General features: G+C 39.6%; 1 protein-coding gene across 3 annotated transcripts in view; it reads right to left on the reverse strand.

Moving 5' to 3' along the window:
* Positions 1 to 1,769: 1,769 nt before the first annotated feature.
* CNIH3 (cornichon family AMPA receptor auxiliary protein 3) overlaps positions 1,770 to 18,444 on the reverse strand; it is a 45,761-nt gene continuing 29,086 nt past the window's right edge. For all 3 annotated transcript variants that reach the window (XM_038133349.1, XM_038133348.1, XM_038133347.1), the window contains 3 exons: positions 7,023 to 7,135; positions 4,442 to 4,585; positions 1,770 to 2,746 (listed from right to left, as the gene is read on the reverse strand). In XM_038133349.1, the coding sequence (XP_037989277.1) occupies positions 2,719 to 2,746; positions 4,442 to 4,585; positions 7,023 to 7,135 (285 nt within the window). In that variant the 3' untranslated portion in view covers positions 1,770 to 2,718. The remainder of the gene's footprint in view (positions 2,747 to 4,441; positions 4,586 to 7,022; positions 7,136 to 18,444) is intronic.

Below are 18,444 nucleotides of genomic sequence, written 5' to 3' on the forward strand. Positions count from 1 at the left end.
CTGAAATAGAGAACCTCTTTCAAATGACCAAGCATATCCACTCCAGTCCTTGAAGTCCCCTGAGGTTACATTCAGAAGACCCACATAAACAACTGTTTTTTGTGCAAAGTCAAGAGTTACAGGCCAATGCCAGTTACAAAAACTCACAAAGTTTCTACTCAGCCCTGCAGACAAATAATTGACCTCCCAGTCCAGCTTACCCCTGAACCTCAGGATTTGAAAACTGTGTGTTTTCAGGCAAGAAGCCATCATACTTTCACCCATCTAACCTCACAAAATTCCAAGCCTTTCAATGAAACTGACTTGAAAGCATGTATTTGGAATATAGGGAACCTGAAGTAATTTCTTTTCATCTCCTACAAAATCCTAGAAGATGCGTGGAAAGATTCAGTCACCTGCTCAGATCTCAGACATAAAAGTTTTATGAGGTAGCAAGACATCTAGAAGTTATTCAGTGTGACTTGTTCCTGTGAATCTAGTTCCTATACTGCTGTAGAACTAGATGCTTTAGTCAGGATGCAGAGAAGAAAATCAGTTACAGACAACCACCAGCTTTTTATGGGTTGTGCATTAATTATTCCACTGCAGCAGAGCTTCATCAGTTAGCTCTGTAATGGTGCAGTGAAGTTCCTTAGCTCAGGCTCACTCCAAGAGAACATATCTGTATTGCCAGCAGGGTCAGTGTGATTTCAAGAGCAGTTCAGCCACCTCTGTGGTGGGTGCAATCCAAACCTATGAACCATCAGAGTCCAAATCAGCTTCCCAACTTCTGGTTTGGCAGCCTTATGCTTCTAGAACTGGGTATACTACACTGTACGAAGATAAAATGCATCCAATAAAAACTATTGAAAATTAAAGAATGAAACTACTGTAAATTAAAGAATGCCAGCCCTTGGGATAACTTCATACAAATATTGTTAGAATGACCCCAGTATAATGCTTGCACAGGCCACCTAGCCCCATTCCAAGCAATGCCCAGGCAGGATTAGGGAGCTGGCATAGTCCAGGAGCAGAGTTAGCATGCAGCCACTGTGCTTTGCTGGTTAACAGGATTTAATTTTGTTCATGCACAGACCAAACCAGAGTGAGTCCTGGCACTGCAGGCACACAGTAACTCCAGCTCCACAGGGAACATGCCAGACATGGGATGACTCAGCAGCCATTGTGAGACTGCATCTCTCCAGCTGAACTGCTGTGCTCAGCCTAAAAACACCTCAGAGCCTGGTACAGGACCAGTCTGCTGGCTCTCAATAGCCAGACCAAAGGTGGTGATCAGTGAGCTCCTGCTAACAGGACCAACTGTGAACAAGCCAGGGGACAGATGGGCCTCTCCACACTGTTCTCTGCCAATCTCTGCCAGAAACCCACCTCATCAGCTCACTCCCAATGCAAGAGCTAAGCAGTGTCTGTGAAGGCTCTGGTGTTAGTCTCGAGTTTACAGCCTTGCTACTACCCACAGCACCAGTGACTTGGAGGGAATGAGTCTGGATTCACCTGGATCAGCACTGAAATATATTTAGCAGCAGTTCTGGACACTTGATGCCTTTGACCTGTCAAACAGATGGACCTAAAACGTAAATAGATTGTGAGTATTTATGTAGATATATATTTTATATACATATATATATATATATATATGTATAAAGATATGTAGCCCATATAAATGAATTCGAGTGAGAATTCTATGACAAAATTTTAAAACCTTTAAATTATAAAAAACTGAACATCTTTCAATAGGAACCTTATACAAGACAAAGACATTTTGTGTATTTGTTCCAGCCTAAATTTTACAGCAGAAGTAAAACTGCAAAACAGAATTACAATTAGCTGGTCCAGTATTTGCTATCCAGCATTGTGATGAATATAATAGCTATGTTACAATCCTCTTTAAATATATGCAGCTTTTACCTGGTTTGAGGTTTTTTTTTTCAGTCAGAGGAACACTATTCTGGTAAGTGCTTGGCCTGATTAGGTTAAACCCAATGTATTTCTACATCTCACTGTATGGTGTTGGTGCATCACAAATGAAGTACAGAAATATACGGGATGTTCACCTGCAGGAATAGCATACAGTTAGAATACAGAACACTGAAACTGCAAATTCTTTTGTTATTGTTGTTTTGGTTGGGGACAAAAAAATCCAACAAACCAAAACCACTGAAGCAGTTCCACGAGATTTGACATCCCTGTTTGACTAGTGTCATGAGAACAGCCCTGCAGGACAGTCACATATCTTATCCAAAGTCCACTCACTGCTTGTTTTCAGAATGTTGTACAGCTCTTCTTTCTGTGTAAGATCATCTTGTCCTGTGCTTCCTCAGTCCAGAATAGTCCTTAAGAAAACAAATGTTGCTTCCTGGAAGACAGCAGAGACTATAGGCATTGTCGTTTTAATGAATCCACTAAACCAAGCAGCATTATCCCTGGAAAGGTGAATAGTTGTATAATTTGGCCCATGTTGTTGCAATTTGTTTTGTTTGCTTGGGTTTTGAAAATCATTTGCTGCAATACATTGAGAAACAGGAGATAAACAGAATTAACTCAGCCATTTTCCCATGGTATTCTGCTTCTCTTTGCTGGATCTCTTTTTCATGTACCATATTTACTGCTTGGGTTCAAAGTTTTCCTCTTTGCTTTTTTAAATCATGCATTCCTTGGTTCACTCGTCCTTGCACCTCCAGCCTTTGTTGTTTTCAGTCCTTAGTGAGGATGTTTCAGTTAAGAGCTCACCAGAGTGTAGATCATGCTGAATGTAAAAGAAAGACACAATATGAAAGTATGCCTTTGAAGCATGCAGAGCACTTTGATTTTTATAACCCTTTGCTGTCTCTTCCTCAGGTCTGGCTGTAATGGCCTGTGCTTTCCTTTGCATTCCTTCTATCTCTCTAAAGCATCTTAATTATGGTGTATTCAAGATGGGTATCAAAAGGCACTCAAGAAATAACAAATTCATTATCGACATCCTACTGCACCACAAGCTGTGTTTGAGCTTTTTAAAGCTCAGTCTGATGTCTGGATTTGAACAGCAAAGAAACAAAACCATTTTGCTTTAGTGTGTTTGATCTTTAAAACTTCAACCAGCAACTCTCGGCAGGGCAGGCAAGGTTTTTCCATGAAATTGCATTGTTTTGATTCCTTTGGAAAAAAACTCTGTGCACTAGAAGGAACATAAAATGCAGCCACCAGCTGGACTGAATCCATACATATTAAATGCAACTCTGAAAAGCAGAGAAAACAGTATATATTGCCACAGCTCCATTTTGCTGCAATTCTAATTCCGCCAATACCCAGGAAAGCATTGAAAAAATGTCTGTAATTTATACTATTTTATCTAGTACCAGGCAGTGGATTTTGGATGGTGGCCACATTTTAGATTGAAGAGCTCAGAGGAAGCTGCACAGCAGTAAAGTCTCAGGAGAAATGCTACATCACACTACTGAGCTGACTTTGATCCCAACACAAAAACGTGCAGTTAAAAAATCCTTTTTTCCCCACAAACTTCAACAGTATTTAAAAGGAATATTGAGAAACAACAACGTGCAGCAGTGACTCCTGAAGATGTGGGGAACAGCAGAACAGGTCAGACACCAGTAATCAGAGGAGAAAAACACACTTTTCTTCCACCAGCACACAAACCTGCCTTGCAGAGGGATGACTACATGCAAGACTGGCTTGAAGAGGCAACTCTATAGAAATGCATCATGGAGGAAGGAGTAGAAGAAAGACAGCTAAAGCATCACCTCCATTTAAAGTGTGTTAGAGTTTGTTGTCCAGTAGTTTTTATGGTGTGATTACACTGGGATCCTGGCAAGGCCTCACCTTAAATGATCCTGATGTATTTTTGCACTGGGCACTTGTGCCTGGGCATTGAGGACATGTGACAGCTGAAAGGGGCAGGGGGACAATGCCCAATTGATGTGCATATCTCCATGAAGGTACTTTAATTAGGGGTTTGGATCATGCACAGGCTTTGCCCTGTCATGAAAGTGAGCCTGTAGGAATGACTAGGGGCATGGTGCATCCCATGTTCTCACCCAACATCTACATACCCATTCATTTACCATCTTGAGTATTACTATACCAAAGGTACAATATTTTTCTTATGATCCTCTTGAATCCTAAGGAATTATAGTTTTTTATTTGATGTAATGCCATTAGCACAACATTCACTATTTTACCATCCTAAAAGATCCTACAGAGAAGCAAAAGTTATTTCCTTTGGTTGGTGCTGGGGCCTGGCTCAGGCCTTAGGTAAACACTAAATATTCTGTACTGAAGTGCCAGCAGTCAGGATTCAGGAGTGCTTCCCTGAATCAACAGCAGAAGCAACCTTTTATGAGACTAAGGAAATTGTCCAATTGGTTCCAGACATTCCTAAATGCAATTCCACAAGTGAAATGAAATGCAGCTACTGTTCTCTCAGTGAAATGGCCAGACTTACCAGTAGAGATAGTAGAAGAAGGAAAGGAGGTAGAAGGCCAGCTTACACCAGGCCTCTTTCTGGCAGTAACTCAAGGTATCTGCGTTCATGACTGCAGGTGGATCATAGGCCAGCTCTGAGCTATCTGCTGGGCAACGAAAATACCTGAAAGAGCAGGAGAAGACACCTGGAATGACTCTGTAGTAATCTGTATTAAGTATGTGCAGATACCCACCTGACTACCATCGTCCATGATATAGCAGGAATTCCCCTTTCTTTCCCAAGTGTCTGTTTCCAGACATTGTAAAAATCAGAATGCTAGTCTAAGCACTCCTTTCTTACAGAACCAAGTAATTAATGAATCTGTATTTTCTACATTCTATTAATTCTTCAGATCAAAACATTTCCCCTTCCTACAGAGTTATTTCTGGCTAATCCACTCATAACTTACACATTGTGTGTGACAATATATAGTGGTTTGTGATCACAGAGAAGAGGAAGGACTACGGGGCTTTTACTGCACCTAGACAACTGATTTCAGACATGATGAAAGGTGACAGTCCCAACCAACTGGTAGCTAAGTTCCTCCAACTCTGAAAAGGAAAAAAGCCAATATGGAGTAATGTAAGAAGTGGCTGACCAATATTTTCTACATGTGGCACTGCTCAAGAATTCATCATCCAAATAATTTTCTTCAAAAAATATCTTTCTTCTTACATAGGACAAATTTCTAATTATTCTCAGCAATGACTGAGTGTTTGAGAAAATCATGACAGAAGAACTTCTTTGGCAAAGGAGCTTTTGTCTCAGTTAGTTTGCAGTAAAAAGCAAAAGCGAAACCAAAAAAAGAGAAGTCCTCAACAAAGTTAATGAACTGTTCTAAGATCAGCAAGAATCAGAGAAAATATTGTTATTTCTGCTGCTTTGACAAAGTAAGCAGAAGGTTGCTGATTGCTTATAGATGGATAGACAGGAAGATATAAAAACACCAAGCAAGCGACCAGCAGTAAAGTTTGAAAGGAGATGTTCTCAAAATAACTTTGCCTTTCTCCCTTCCAATGTTAGTCACATCCACTTACAACCTCTAATAAGATTGTGAGTTCTTTTATGGAGAACCACAGGTGGAGTCTTGCTTAATTCTCTTCATTTGGATGAAGATATTACACAGTGTCTTCCCATGGTTCTGGGCAGAACTTTACACAATGAACCCAAACCTGCCTGTGGTTAAAGCAGGAGTAATTATGGAGTATTTATAGCAAAGCATATGAAGAACTGCAGTAAAAAATAAAGAATCAAAAGTTTTCTCCAAAGGTTGATATAATTACTCAGAATCTGACCGTTTTCCTCTTGGGAAAAAAAAAAAAAAAGGTTTTAGAAATTTTTTTTAATGGGTCTCATTGTCACACTAAGGGTTGTTAACCCTTAGCAAAAGAGGAGCATAAAACCTTATCATTTTTATTGCAGCAGAACAATAGGGGAAAAAGCACTTTTAGCTTCATTTCATTTAGCTTTCTGAGAACTATACTGGCACTCTAATTTCTGAATAACACACTTTATCATATGACTGCATTACGACCATGCTTTTGCAGAAAAAAAACTACTGCTTTTTAGTTTCTGGTTGAGATTATGATTTTGACTTCTTAACAGAATTATTCTTCTGCTACCATATGTACCTTTGTAACACAAAGAGACCCTGACAGACAAAAATCATCTGCGCTTTTACAAACATTGTGAAAATGTGAAACTAGGGAAGTCTCCAGACTGACAACCACAAAAACTGATGTCTCTTGGTTATTTTCAGAAGCAACAGAAGGCTGATCCTCCACTAGAATGCAGAGGGAAATGCAGCAGCAGCAGCTGCACTGTCTGTCTGGAAAACAACAGCAGGTCTTACATGATCAACTCTGGAAGCCTCTTGGTGAACATAAACACAATTCAGAGGTCCAGAGTGGGAACACTCCCCACTTCTTCATATGGGCAGTGTGAAGAAACAGCTCTTCCCCTACTCCAATCCCTACTCCACAAGTCCCTAAAAGAGGATTCCTTTGCAGAACAGAAATTCCCTAGTGTACAGAAAGAAACAACTTTACACTGGAAAAAAAAATCAAAAAGCTGCCAAAAAAGATGAGACACAAAAATCTGTCAACCTTCCCAGTCTATTTCACAACTACAATGTAAAGGTTTCCTTGCTAGGGCAGAATGAAGAGGTCCAAGTTCTTTCAGATAGGAACTGTCTTGCAACTCCCCATCTGTGAAGTATTTAGAGCCTCACCAAGTTCCACATTCAGATTCCAGCCTATTTCACTGCCATATTTTCACTTGTGCATTTTCAGGAGTGCATCCTGACACCCTTCAGAATATTCATCCAAGTAACTGAAAGCCACATTGTATTATCATATGTTTTCCTTAGCCATTCTAAATCATGAAAAAATTTCCTTTTTCTCTGGAAATGTAAGTTTCAGCAGCTACTAGGCAAAAGCCTCTAGGCAAGAGATGCTCATCTACACTCCTACCCCTGTCTTTCATTGTTCACACAACCTGCATGTGTGCTGAGCTGACAAGCAAGGCTAACAAGCAGCCGGCATATAAAAGAAGAGCTTACCTCCAGAAGTGATAAAAAAGCAAAGGAACATTTAACCCCAGCGTGAGCCACTCCTGAGCACATAAAAACATTATGCAGAAAAGACTGTGGATGGAGTACTCCGGCAGCACCAGCTAAAAGGAAAGGAACAGAAAGAACAGAAGTCAGTAAAACAAACACCTCTTTGATTTTACTCACCTAGGTAGTTTTTCAGAGAACAAATCAACTCTGCAAGTCTTGCAAGTCTCCTGTGTGTCTGTCCCTAGACACACCTCAGCTGGCAGACAGCATGGCTTTGAGCAAGGAGCACAGGACCCAGGGCCAGGTTTGTTAAGGTTCTACCCAAGTTTGTACTCCAAGGGCTTGTTGAGAGACATGGGACAAATCCCTTAGTGTCTTATCTGGTGTTCCAGATATATGTCTACAAAACATACATTATATTAATGCCTCCCTCACAAAAGCATTTCGAGACTAAATGAATGCCAGTAAATGAGTTTTCAAAGAACAAAGTTCTATTACTGAAGCATTCAGAAAGGAAACAAAGCTATTCCTGAAGTTTTGCTCCTACATTGGAGGAGTGTCTTTGGAAAAACAAAGCGCTGCTTCTACCATTTTCGTATGTTATATACACCATAAAGAGATCAAATCCATTACCAAGTCAGTCTTGCAAGCACAAAACCCACTAAGACAGGAAACTCACTTCCTAAGAAAATCCATGGCTCCCTACACTTGTTGTTTCAGAACCATGACGATTCTTTCTATTAAAAGAGAAAATGAGTGGGCAGCTGGCAGAAGCAGAAATGTATGCGATGTTGATTCAGAGTAGTTATTTCAAAAGGCACTTTGCTTTCTTCACTGCTTTCCCATTTCTTAGCTGTCTTTCTTCTCTTGTTTTCTTCCCATGTCTTTTCTCAGAAATCCCTGTTTCTTTTCTTCAAGTCATAGAAAAGACTAATTTCCAGCAGTGCATACTTCTCAAAGCTAGACAAACTCATACACAACTCATCTGCATCCACTGCTTCATCTTGGAGATACATCAGCTAAAATTAAATCACAAAAGGCATTTGGGGGCTTTTTTTTTTTGATGACAATTCATTATCATCTGTCAAATAATTAAAGTGAGCCCTATTGTTTTTTTTTAAACAAGGTAAAATTTACTACACAGCTTCTCCAAATACCTACTCCCATACAGCTGTGCTGCAACGAATTCCATCATCTTGGCTCTAGGAGTCTTTCCACTTTCACACAGAACATACTCTTTTAATGCATTTCACCTCAGTACTTGAAGAAGTTAACAGATTTGGGTATCTCTGTGACTGTGCCTTCAACTTAAACATTCTCAAGGGCTTATTTTACGTGGATGAGAAATCATAATGCAATTATATACTTCAGATTCCAGATGGTACTTATTTATCACTGCTGGATCTTTTTTTTTTTTTTTTTTCAGTTTGAGAATGTGATTTACAACATGACTATAACCTTTCCCCAAAGAATGATTCATCTTCATAACAAATTGTAGACAAGAAAGGTCTTCATGATGTACGTCTGCCCACTGAACATCACAACACTCAAAAGTGTATTACATTCACTTTCACATATTTGATTGCTGGTTCCAACACAACACACAAACTTAGTGAGACTGAAACCCTGGTGCCTGATCAGTGGGCTGGCTGGTAATAGCAGGGAAGGAAACCCACGGTGAATATTTATGCAGAGCTTGAAAAACAAACCAAAAAATCTGCAGTGAAATTAGAAAGGAAACAAAGGAAGCAGAGGACTCTCAGAAGTAGGCTCACTTTCCAGTCACAATTTCTGGTACAAATTAAATCTATCTATACTTATGGTAGAACAGCAAATGGGTCATTTATGTCTCTTCAACCTTTTCTTGGAGTGGTATTTTCCTGTAAACATAAATAAGAAAGGATCATTGCTAATCACTGCTTCTGGAGAGAATTCGTGCAAAGAAGCAAACAAAGCCCAGCCTGCAAAGCCAGTTACATTCAGCTGATGTACTTCAGAGACCAAATCTAAAAGGAGGTGAGAGACTTGGAAGCATAAAGTATAGAAAGGCACTAACTAACAGTGAGGCTTATGAGGTCAAGTAAGTAACTAAAATAAAACACTGCCTCAGTTCTTGGCCATAAGAATCATCCTGCAATTTGACACTATATCCTCTGAAAACAATGAAAACTTGAAATCAACTTTAGCAAACATGGGCTTCAGCTCCTGGAGAGAAGAAAGCTGGCTGAGAAACAAGCAGCAGTCAATCCTTGATCTTCCTGCTGAGGTACTCAACTGAAAAGCAACTTCAGTGATACAGATAACTGCAACAGGAACTAAACCAACGTCTTTAATTCATTCCTGTGAGAGCATAGGAAGCTGTCAGATGGTAAACATGTTAGGATATAAATAGTACACTTCTATTTTGAACCAGGAACATCCTGATTCAAATAACGACCTCTGCTTTCCGACACAGCTCAAGATAAAGCTTGTGATGGTTATGAAACATGGAGAAGAAGGAGAAACTGGCATAGCAGCACAACGCTTGGTCACTTTGTGTCCCAAGCTCAAATGGCACTACAAATTTACCACCAGAAATTCAGCTGGCTGATATTTTCCTGTGGAAAATCACAGGAAAGCCTGAAAAGGAAGTCAGCTTCTAGACAAAAAAAAAAAAAAAAAAAAAAAGGTGCTAATCAGAAATGCTTTTTGCTACAACATAATCAAGGGAAAAAGAAGCCACTGTAATTTTGTTAGTTTTGTTCTGATATAACTGTATTGTTAAGTAAATGTCCACATCAGTAAACCCTTATTCACAATTTATCATTCACATTTAAAATGTAAAACCTTAGGTGGGTAATGTGCTCATTACCATCTCACCACAAGAATTCATTCTCATATGAAGTAGTACACACACACACTGCACATGGAGATTGATCCTTCTCTAATTCCATAGAAAATAAAGCAAGCTTTGCTGTGGATAGACACCTAGGTTTGGCTGAACTAAAGAGAAGGAAAACAAGCACTGAATTTAAGCGCCTATCAGCAGCTTCTTTCTGTTAACAGGAACACGAAGAGCTCTTTAGAGAAGCTCAGTCCTAAATAACGTTATTCTCTTTCCCATTTCCTAAATCTGTTCTGTTGTTCTTTTACAAAAGATAAACCTGTCTTTTTCTGCCTATATCTTTCCTCCTTGTTCTGTTTATTACAGATGGATACCTCCTTCTCTAATATAATTTTGATTTTACAGGACACTGTACCATTTTTACATGGAATGACTCTTACAGTTTGTCTCACCAGTGAACAGGGCCCATAAAATACCTCACAGAAAACAGAACTGGGAAGATATTATAGCAGGAATAATAATATCCCTTCATCAATGCTATTAAATTCTCACAGTTAGAAAATCAATTGCAACAACTGAATCAGTTTTCCCACTTTTAAGTCACTGAAATGTCAAGATGCTTCTTTCTAGCACTTTGCTTAGACCAATGCTCCTGAGTGCTGCACACTAATAATAATAATAATTCTCACTGAATTGATATTTCTTCCCCAAAACACCCAGGAGTCTCCATCAGTCTCCATCTGTGCCTGTCAACCTCCACACTGCAACCACAGATTTTACACGGTACCCAGAAATTGCCAGCCATTACACACTCTACCCTGCCACAGCTTCTGAGAGTCTTCATTACACTGCTAGATGCTGAAACAACTTCCCTTCCTAATGCCTGCCTTCCCCTCCTACAGACAGCAGGAAAATCCTGCAGAGAAGTGGGGGTTGAATCTCCTTCTGGTGATTACCCCTGTGCAAACAAGCTGTTCACCTTAAAAACACACAAGCCCCTTTCCATCCACCTGAAAGCAACAGAAAACTTCATCAGGCATGTGTGGAGTCACTGCCATGCCCCAGATGAGGTCAGATCTAGGTGCACGCTGCTTTATTGCAGTGGTTACTGCTACTGCATCTGCTTGCACTGGGGGATGGCTGCAGCTTGTCACAATGGGGCTCATTTGCTGCTTTTTCCACCACGTCCCTCAAAAAAGCTGACAGAATCGGTCCTCATCAATAGCAGGGAAAGAGGGGGTGGAGGTGTACCCAAGGTTTTCAGGACACAGGAGTTATTTCAATAGCACTTTAAAGCCCATCCCTACAGAGCCTGCCAGAGCTAGCCTGGGTTACTGGGGAGTGTCAGCTGAGTTAAAGACACTGCGAGATCAAAGGGAGATTATTTAATGACTCAGAAATTCCCCTAACTGAACAGCACAGACCAGAAAAATCATAAATGTAGTGCAGGAAAGGGAAAAAAAGAAAGCAAAACCACACAAAAAAATAGTAGTAGCATGTGCCTTAGCCCAGACTGTGTGTGTATGTGGAATGTACATACTCTGAAACGAATCATCTGTTTCTGCCTGCTGCTGCACAAACCAAAGAAGAAGGGTCAACTATGTGTAACTTAAATACACAGACCATGCATCTTAATAAGTCCAACAGTTTTAAACATACTGTTTGCTCTGATCAAACAGACGAAATACTAAATTTTACTCTTGAAATACAAGCAATCTTCCCACTTTTGTAGTGTATCTTTCTAATCTACTTTAAATTATTTGGGTTACTTGACTTCCAAAACTTCTTCTGAAAGGCTGCCCTAGAGCCCAATACAATGCTGTCACAGTAAATATACTAAAGTTTTCTGTCAAAATATTCAGGTCCAATTTATTTCAATTCTCCTGTTAAAATCCACACTTGCTTGTGTCTCTACAGACTGTTTGCTAGTTGCTAATTCAAGTAGCATCAAATTGTTATAACACAAACACGTAACAAAACCATTTTAAGTAATTCAAAACCATGTTACGCAAACCTCTAGAAGTATTTAGCAGTTTGGTAGGTAGATTTGTGCATGTAGTTCAGAAGAAAATGCCTAGGAAATGGATTCCAGATCATCAAAAGGACAACGTGCAGTTGAACCTACTAAATTCATATATCCAGCTATACATTTTATCTGGGAGAGAGCAGCAGCACACACACGCAAGACTTAATGTTGCAAACAAAATGCAGAGCACAAATTAAAAAAAAAAGAGGGATATAACATCTGTGTTTTCACCCTTCCACTCACTGCTTGGGATCACAATGAAACAAAGCAGCAAAAAGCCAGTGCTTTGTGAAGGTAATTTAATTATTCTAAAGAGCTACTGGAATTTCTTTAAACATTTCTTGTATGTTGATGTGAACATAAGTCACTCCACAGCACAAATACTAGACAATGAAATGAGTAACACAAAGAGCCTAATTACTATTCTCACTCCATATCCATCTGTGACACAGTACAAGATCTAATATTAAAATACAGGATTTCTGGATGCTCTTTCCATCTCAGCTACTAAACACATTTATATTTAGGCCTATCATTTCACTTCTCATTGTCTCTTTCTCTCTTCTGCAACATGGGGATAATTATATTCAATTCTATATGTTCCACTGGAGCTAGTTTATGACTAGAATATTTAAGCTTTTTCTTAAGACCCGTAATAACTTCAACAGGAGTGAGAGATGAGAATCAGGTTCTTACAGGACCCTCATCAGGAGTATCCATAAATATTTCGGTATTGCAGAGCCCGTGGAAGGTCGTAGCAGCCAACAGGTAAAAAGGTTATGAAACGGATTTAAAAAAAGACTGAAAGGTCTGCAGGGCACCGGCACAATTCAAGAAGTGCCCCATCCTTGGAAGGCACGTCATTAGGGCAGATGTGCTGTGATCTTACAAGTGTATCTCCTCTGCAAACTGTTCTTTTCCACTCAGCAGGGATCAGGAGACATCTTTATGACCTTCCTTTTTCTAACGCTAATTCTGAACCAGCAACAGAAGCTGGGTTAGCAACCCCGGAGCGCCAACTCCTCTAATTTCCACAGTGCTGGCAGAAAACAAGGTAATAAACCTCTTCTTGCCCTACCTCACTTTGGTATTTCAGGCACAAGCAGCCAGGACACCCTGCAGCTGGGCTGCTCCAAGAGCTCCTGCTGCCTTTGTCTGCTCCCCCAAAACTGGGGAGAACGGCAATTAGCGCGGCAGCTGCTCGTTAGGAGCTACAAAACCAACCCCCAGTTCACAGGCAGGGCTATGAATGCAGAAACCTCAGGGATGATCAAAATGAAGTTCAGCCATCTGCACGGCTCAGGAAGGGCCCTCAGGCCTTCTCCTGGGGGTCTGCCCAAGATTGACACTTCCATAAATGCTGAAAACGAAGTGTTCGCTAAAGGGCTGTTTCCGTGTCGGGTGCGTAAAGACTGGCAGTCTGAGGAAGCAGATTTGGTGCAGTGCAGACATGGCAAAGACATTTCCCTCCCTGGCACTACAATAGCTTTATAGAAAACACCAGCAACGAGATGCAAGGCAGGATATTTAACTCTCAGCCGGAAAAAAAACCTGCACCCATAAACAGGTATGGGGTGAAATCATTGTGCTCTACACTTAGGAATTATACTAAAAGACATTTCCCTCCCTGGCACTACAACAGCTTTATAGAAAACACCAGCAATGAGATGCAAGGCAGGACATTTAACTCTCAGCAGAAAAAAAACCCTGCACCCATAAACAGGTATGGGGTGAAATCATTGTGCTCTACATTTAGGAATTATACTAAAAGACATTTCCCTCCCTGGCACTACAACAGCTTTATAGAAAACACCAGCAACAAGATGCAAGGCAGGACATTTAACTCTCAGCAGAAAAAAAACCTGCATCCATAAACAGGTGTGGGGTGAAATCATTGTGTTCTACATTTAGGAATTATACTGCTTTTTGAAATTGCATTATAGCTTTATAGGGTGTGATCCCAACTTGAAGCCACACTGAACATTCTGCCAAACATAACAGTGACCTCAGGTTTAACTTCCTTCATTTTATTAAAATGCAAATACTTACTTTATTGCATACTGAATTAGAGCAAATATAGGCCATTAGCAAGTCAAATTCTGCCAATATTTCAACACAGCTCTGAGGAACAGATGCATAAATCGCATCACCCCAAGTGGCTGAGAAGTACACTGCTCTCAGGAGCACAGTACAGACAACATTACTCATCTACATTTTTGCTGCATCTTCAGCTTATTTCACTGTTACTTGTGATGTTCCCCCACTGTAAGGACTTATGTTTACAAACCCTCCAGAACAGGACTGGGAGAAGCTGAATTGTAAGAGCAAGAGGTCATCAGTTACAGAGTGACACTTTGTTTGGCACTTTGATTATTGACTAAACACTTAGAGACGAGATTAGAGGCAAAATATAGTCAGTTAAGCTGAAATAGTTTCATACAGAAATATTTTCATGAGTAATAACACTGTGAATATCTCCCTTCAAAGGATGTTCCAATTTTCATCAGGCATCTCTCTGGCAAATTCTACTTCCCCCCTGGAGCAGAAGAGGAAGAAGGACCAAACTGTGGCTGAGTCACAAGTTTGAACTCTTCACTCTTGCAATAGTTTTCCTAACTTCGCCCATTACAAGCTCCCCCTGCTATGAGCACCTGGCAGACACAGCAGGATCTATCTTCTCATTATCCCTAGGTAAGCACACAGACATCCTTAGGCAATTATTGCTAAAAATAACAATTGTTATCTTCTAACTTTTCAAAAGTGCTGAATTCAGGAACTTGTAAAATTGCTAAAAATAGTGTTGGCACAATTCACCTAATCAATGAGTGTCAGTAGTGAATGAATTGCCTGCCAGAAATACTACACTTCCTCTCAGTTCTTTAGTCCTATTTTAAGGACTTTCTTTCCAGATATGATACTGTATCCAAAGAAAGGACAAAAGGGATTATATTCAGAATTTTTACTGCAATAGTAATACTTTTTTTGGTAAATATGGATGCAACCTCTTTAAAATAAAACAGAAACTGTAAAGAAGAGATGCACTATCTCTAGTCAAGTAACATTTATGGGATAATTTGTGTACAAAGTATAAATACTGCCAGCTCTTTGATCCCAATTCTATTATCAGTTCTGCAAAACAGCTTCTGTGCCAAGTTCCATTCTTTCTGATGAAATTCAAACTATGTGAGTGCCCAAAAGACTAACTGAATAGGGAATGCCCAATTTTATCCCATTGCACACTTCATAGGTAACAAATGTAACAAAAAAGTAGGCAGAAAAGACTTCAGAGAGGGAAAGAGGGGAGCTTTTAGATTATCTGTACTGAATTTTCTGTCAGACTGCAGAACTGAAAAAGGCAGCTTGGTAACAAAGGTACTGAAGGCCTGGAAATCTATTACAAGATTCGGGGAAAATCATTATGTCCTTCATCCTTCTGGTGCAAACAAAATCTCTACCAAGTGTGAATCACTGTGAATATATTAACTCCCTCCTCATTTAGGCAAGCTGCAGAAAACAATTAAACCAACACAGAGCTGGTGAAAGTGTGTCATACTTCAGCTACAAATATTTTACTTGCTTTTCTTGTATCTCCACTTCTCCGGTCATAATTACTCTTTCTTTCTTTCCCTTGTACAACCTAAGGACAGCCTCACTGTTTACATGAACAGAAGATTTAGAATTTATCTCCTGCCTCTTCTGACTAGTGAGAGATGCTGTGCGAAAGTTGTCTAAAAAGAACTCCACCATAAGTCATGAATTTCATAAACTCAAAATCGTGTACTAATACATTTTTAGCTAACTTCACATTTTACCCTTTAAGTGCAAAAAATACTCTCTCCTAATGTAAAAATATCTTGTCAGAGCCACTCTGAAGGCCAGAATAAAGTTGGCTTTATCATGCAATAGAAGTTTAGCAGTAACTTTCAAGTAAGAATGGAGTACTGAAATACAGACCAGTTTTGGGTTTCTCACACATGTTTAGAGTCTAGTGTATTTTAAAAAAAGTTTTGGGGCACTTCAAACGAAGGAGAACTTCAATGAATTTAGTGTTATGAAGCATGATGCAATCACAGTCCAAATCCTAATGGACAGAATCACATAATCACAGAATTTTTAGGTTGAAAGGGACCTTTAAGATCATCGAGTCCAACCCATGTTCTAACACCTCAACTAGATCATGGCACCAAGTGCCACATCCAGTCTTTTTTAAAACACATCCAGGGATGGTGACTCCACCACCTCCCTGGGCAGATGATTCCAGTATTTGACCACTCTTTCTGTGAAAAACTTCCTCCTTAAATTTGCAGAGCATGGCAAGCTTACACCATACAAAATCTGCAGGTATAATTAATGCCTCGGAAACAGCAATATCCTTTATTCCAGTGGCTACATGCAAACTCTGGAATTCCTTCTGAGGCAGTTTGGAAGCTAATTTTGTGCATGTATGTATAGCAGAAGGGTGTAGCTCATACTCACTGTGATATTGACAGAGATCTAGCTCATCTTATTGCCTGTGTTCATTAGTATTTCTGTAGAGCAAACATCCCAAGCCTCTAAGCATACAACACCAGATAATTTCACTCCCAGCAATCTGATATCAATGAGACCACAGAGTTTGAGTCTGACTCCAAACTGAGCTGGATTTAAACAGCTGCTGTAGAGACCTAAGACCCCATACAATTATTGACACAACAAAACCTCAGACCCCTCAAAAACAGCAAGAAAATTCTTACATTTGGTTAAAAATAAAATATTCAAACTCTACCTGCAAACAAGAAAACTAAGTAGTTCTCCAAAAACAAGATTTCTATCATCAGAACAACTGTGCAATCTTTCCTTTCCTGTTGTGTACATGTCTTGTGAGTGTAAAGAAATGTTCTTCATACTTTTTACCATGTGATTTTTGTAGCATCTGGCACAACCAGGCTTTACTCTTTACCTGAGACCAAAAGCACTGCTGTAACACAAACACCAACACAAGCATTATGGAAAAGGAGAGCCAAGTCTTGCTGAAAGTCATCTCTCAACACAACCTTTAAAAGATCAAAGTATCCAACTAAGAGAACAGAATGCAAAATTCAAAAAGTGGCAAAATGTAAGACAACAGAACATCCACCTAAAGACAACAAAAGCAGAGTTTTATTGTATTTTCTTCCAGAAAGGCAAATGTGTAACAGCCTAAAACTACCCCTTTGACTTAAGATAGTTTTAAAACGTGAAGTTTTCATCTAATAATGTTAATTCAGAATATCACTGTAGTCCCAATAACAGATCATATGTTTAAACCTCTAAAAAAAGGATTAATGAACATCTGTTTCAGATTCACATTGCTTATCAGGCCAGTTAATAGTAAGTTCAGATCCTGACAAAACTATCTAATGTGATCCAATCAAAAGCATTCAACTCTCTTCTGAACCACTGAAATTGCAGTGCAAAGATTGGGGAGGAAAAAAAATAAAGGCATTTGAGATTATAAAAACAATCTTTAAAATACATAGTATTTACTTAAATAGTTTTATAGACTGCCTGGGTATAACCTTCTGTGTGGCCCGGAGTCACAGGGAGACATTGAATAACAACCTGGGTATCTGCAGTATTTTTTCTACCCACAGAATTCTACATTCACTCTTATGAAGATATCCACGTTGTCTCTTGATTGGGGTTTATGCTCCCAGTCACGCTGTGGGAAGGGTCTCCTGAAGCCCAGAAGATTACTCAAAACTCAGCAGTTTCATCACATTGATGAGGTGTGAAAAGAGAGAGCATTAGATACATCAGGAAACATGACATGTACTGAGAAGCCAGCAACTATGATGAACTCTTTGGTCTCTAATGAGAGTGGACAAAGTTCATGTGCTCCATCATTGTAACAATCTCTGCTAACAGGAAAAATGTCACACGCTGCCATTTTTTGTTCCCTTTTGTGATCTTTGTTTGAGCAGCAGTTTATCAGAACTCTGGAAACATCAGCCTCTTTCTCCTGCAAGGCAGAATATCACTGCCATTTCCACAGCCCAAAAATGCCTAATGATTAGACTGAAAATTCTGTTTTCCCTTAGATAACACAAGCACCTAAGCTTCAAAGACTAGTCCACTACCAGTTAAGAGGAAACCTGGGATATATTAACCCTGTAGACTTATCCCTCTAAGTGTGGCAATGCTGCAACATTTTCTTTTTCTGTTAAGTCCAACTTAATGAGGAATTAAAACATTTTTATTGAGTTTGTAAAAAATGTACAGCACTACCAAGGTAAGACCATTGCTGCTATTCCCAGTTTCACAACAAACTAATTGTCTTACTGCTGGAGTTTCCAATTATAAGATTTCTCAGCCCCAGGGAGAAAGTGTGATTCCTTCTTACAATATGGATGGTTATACACCACTTTCAAAATTCCTTGTGATTATGCATCACATTTGCTAAATTTGCTTATATAAGCTCACATTAAGCATTTTAATGAGCCATGCCAGAGGCTTACAGAGGGCTCTACTAATGACCATCAGCCTGAAGACTGGATGTTACACATCCATAAATCCCTAAATGCACGACGAAGCAATCAGCAGACAGACCCAAA

The sequence above is a fragment of the Motacilla alba genome, chromosome 3, assembly GCF_015832195.1.
Source record: "Motacilla alba alba isolate MOTALB_02 chromosome 3, Motacilla_alba_V1.0_pri, whole genome shotgun sequence".
In the NCBI taxonomy this organism is placed as follows: domain Eukaryota; kingdom Metazoa; phylum Chordata; class Aves; order Passeriformes; family Motacillidae; genus Motacilla; species Motacilla alba.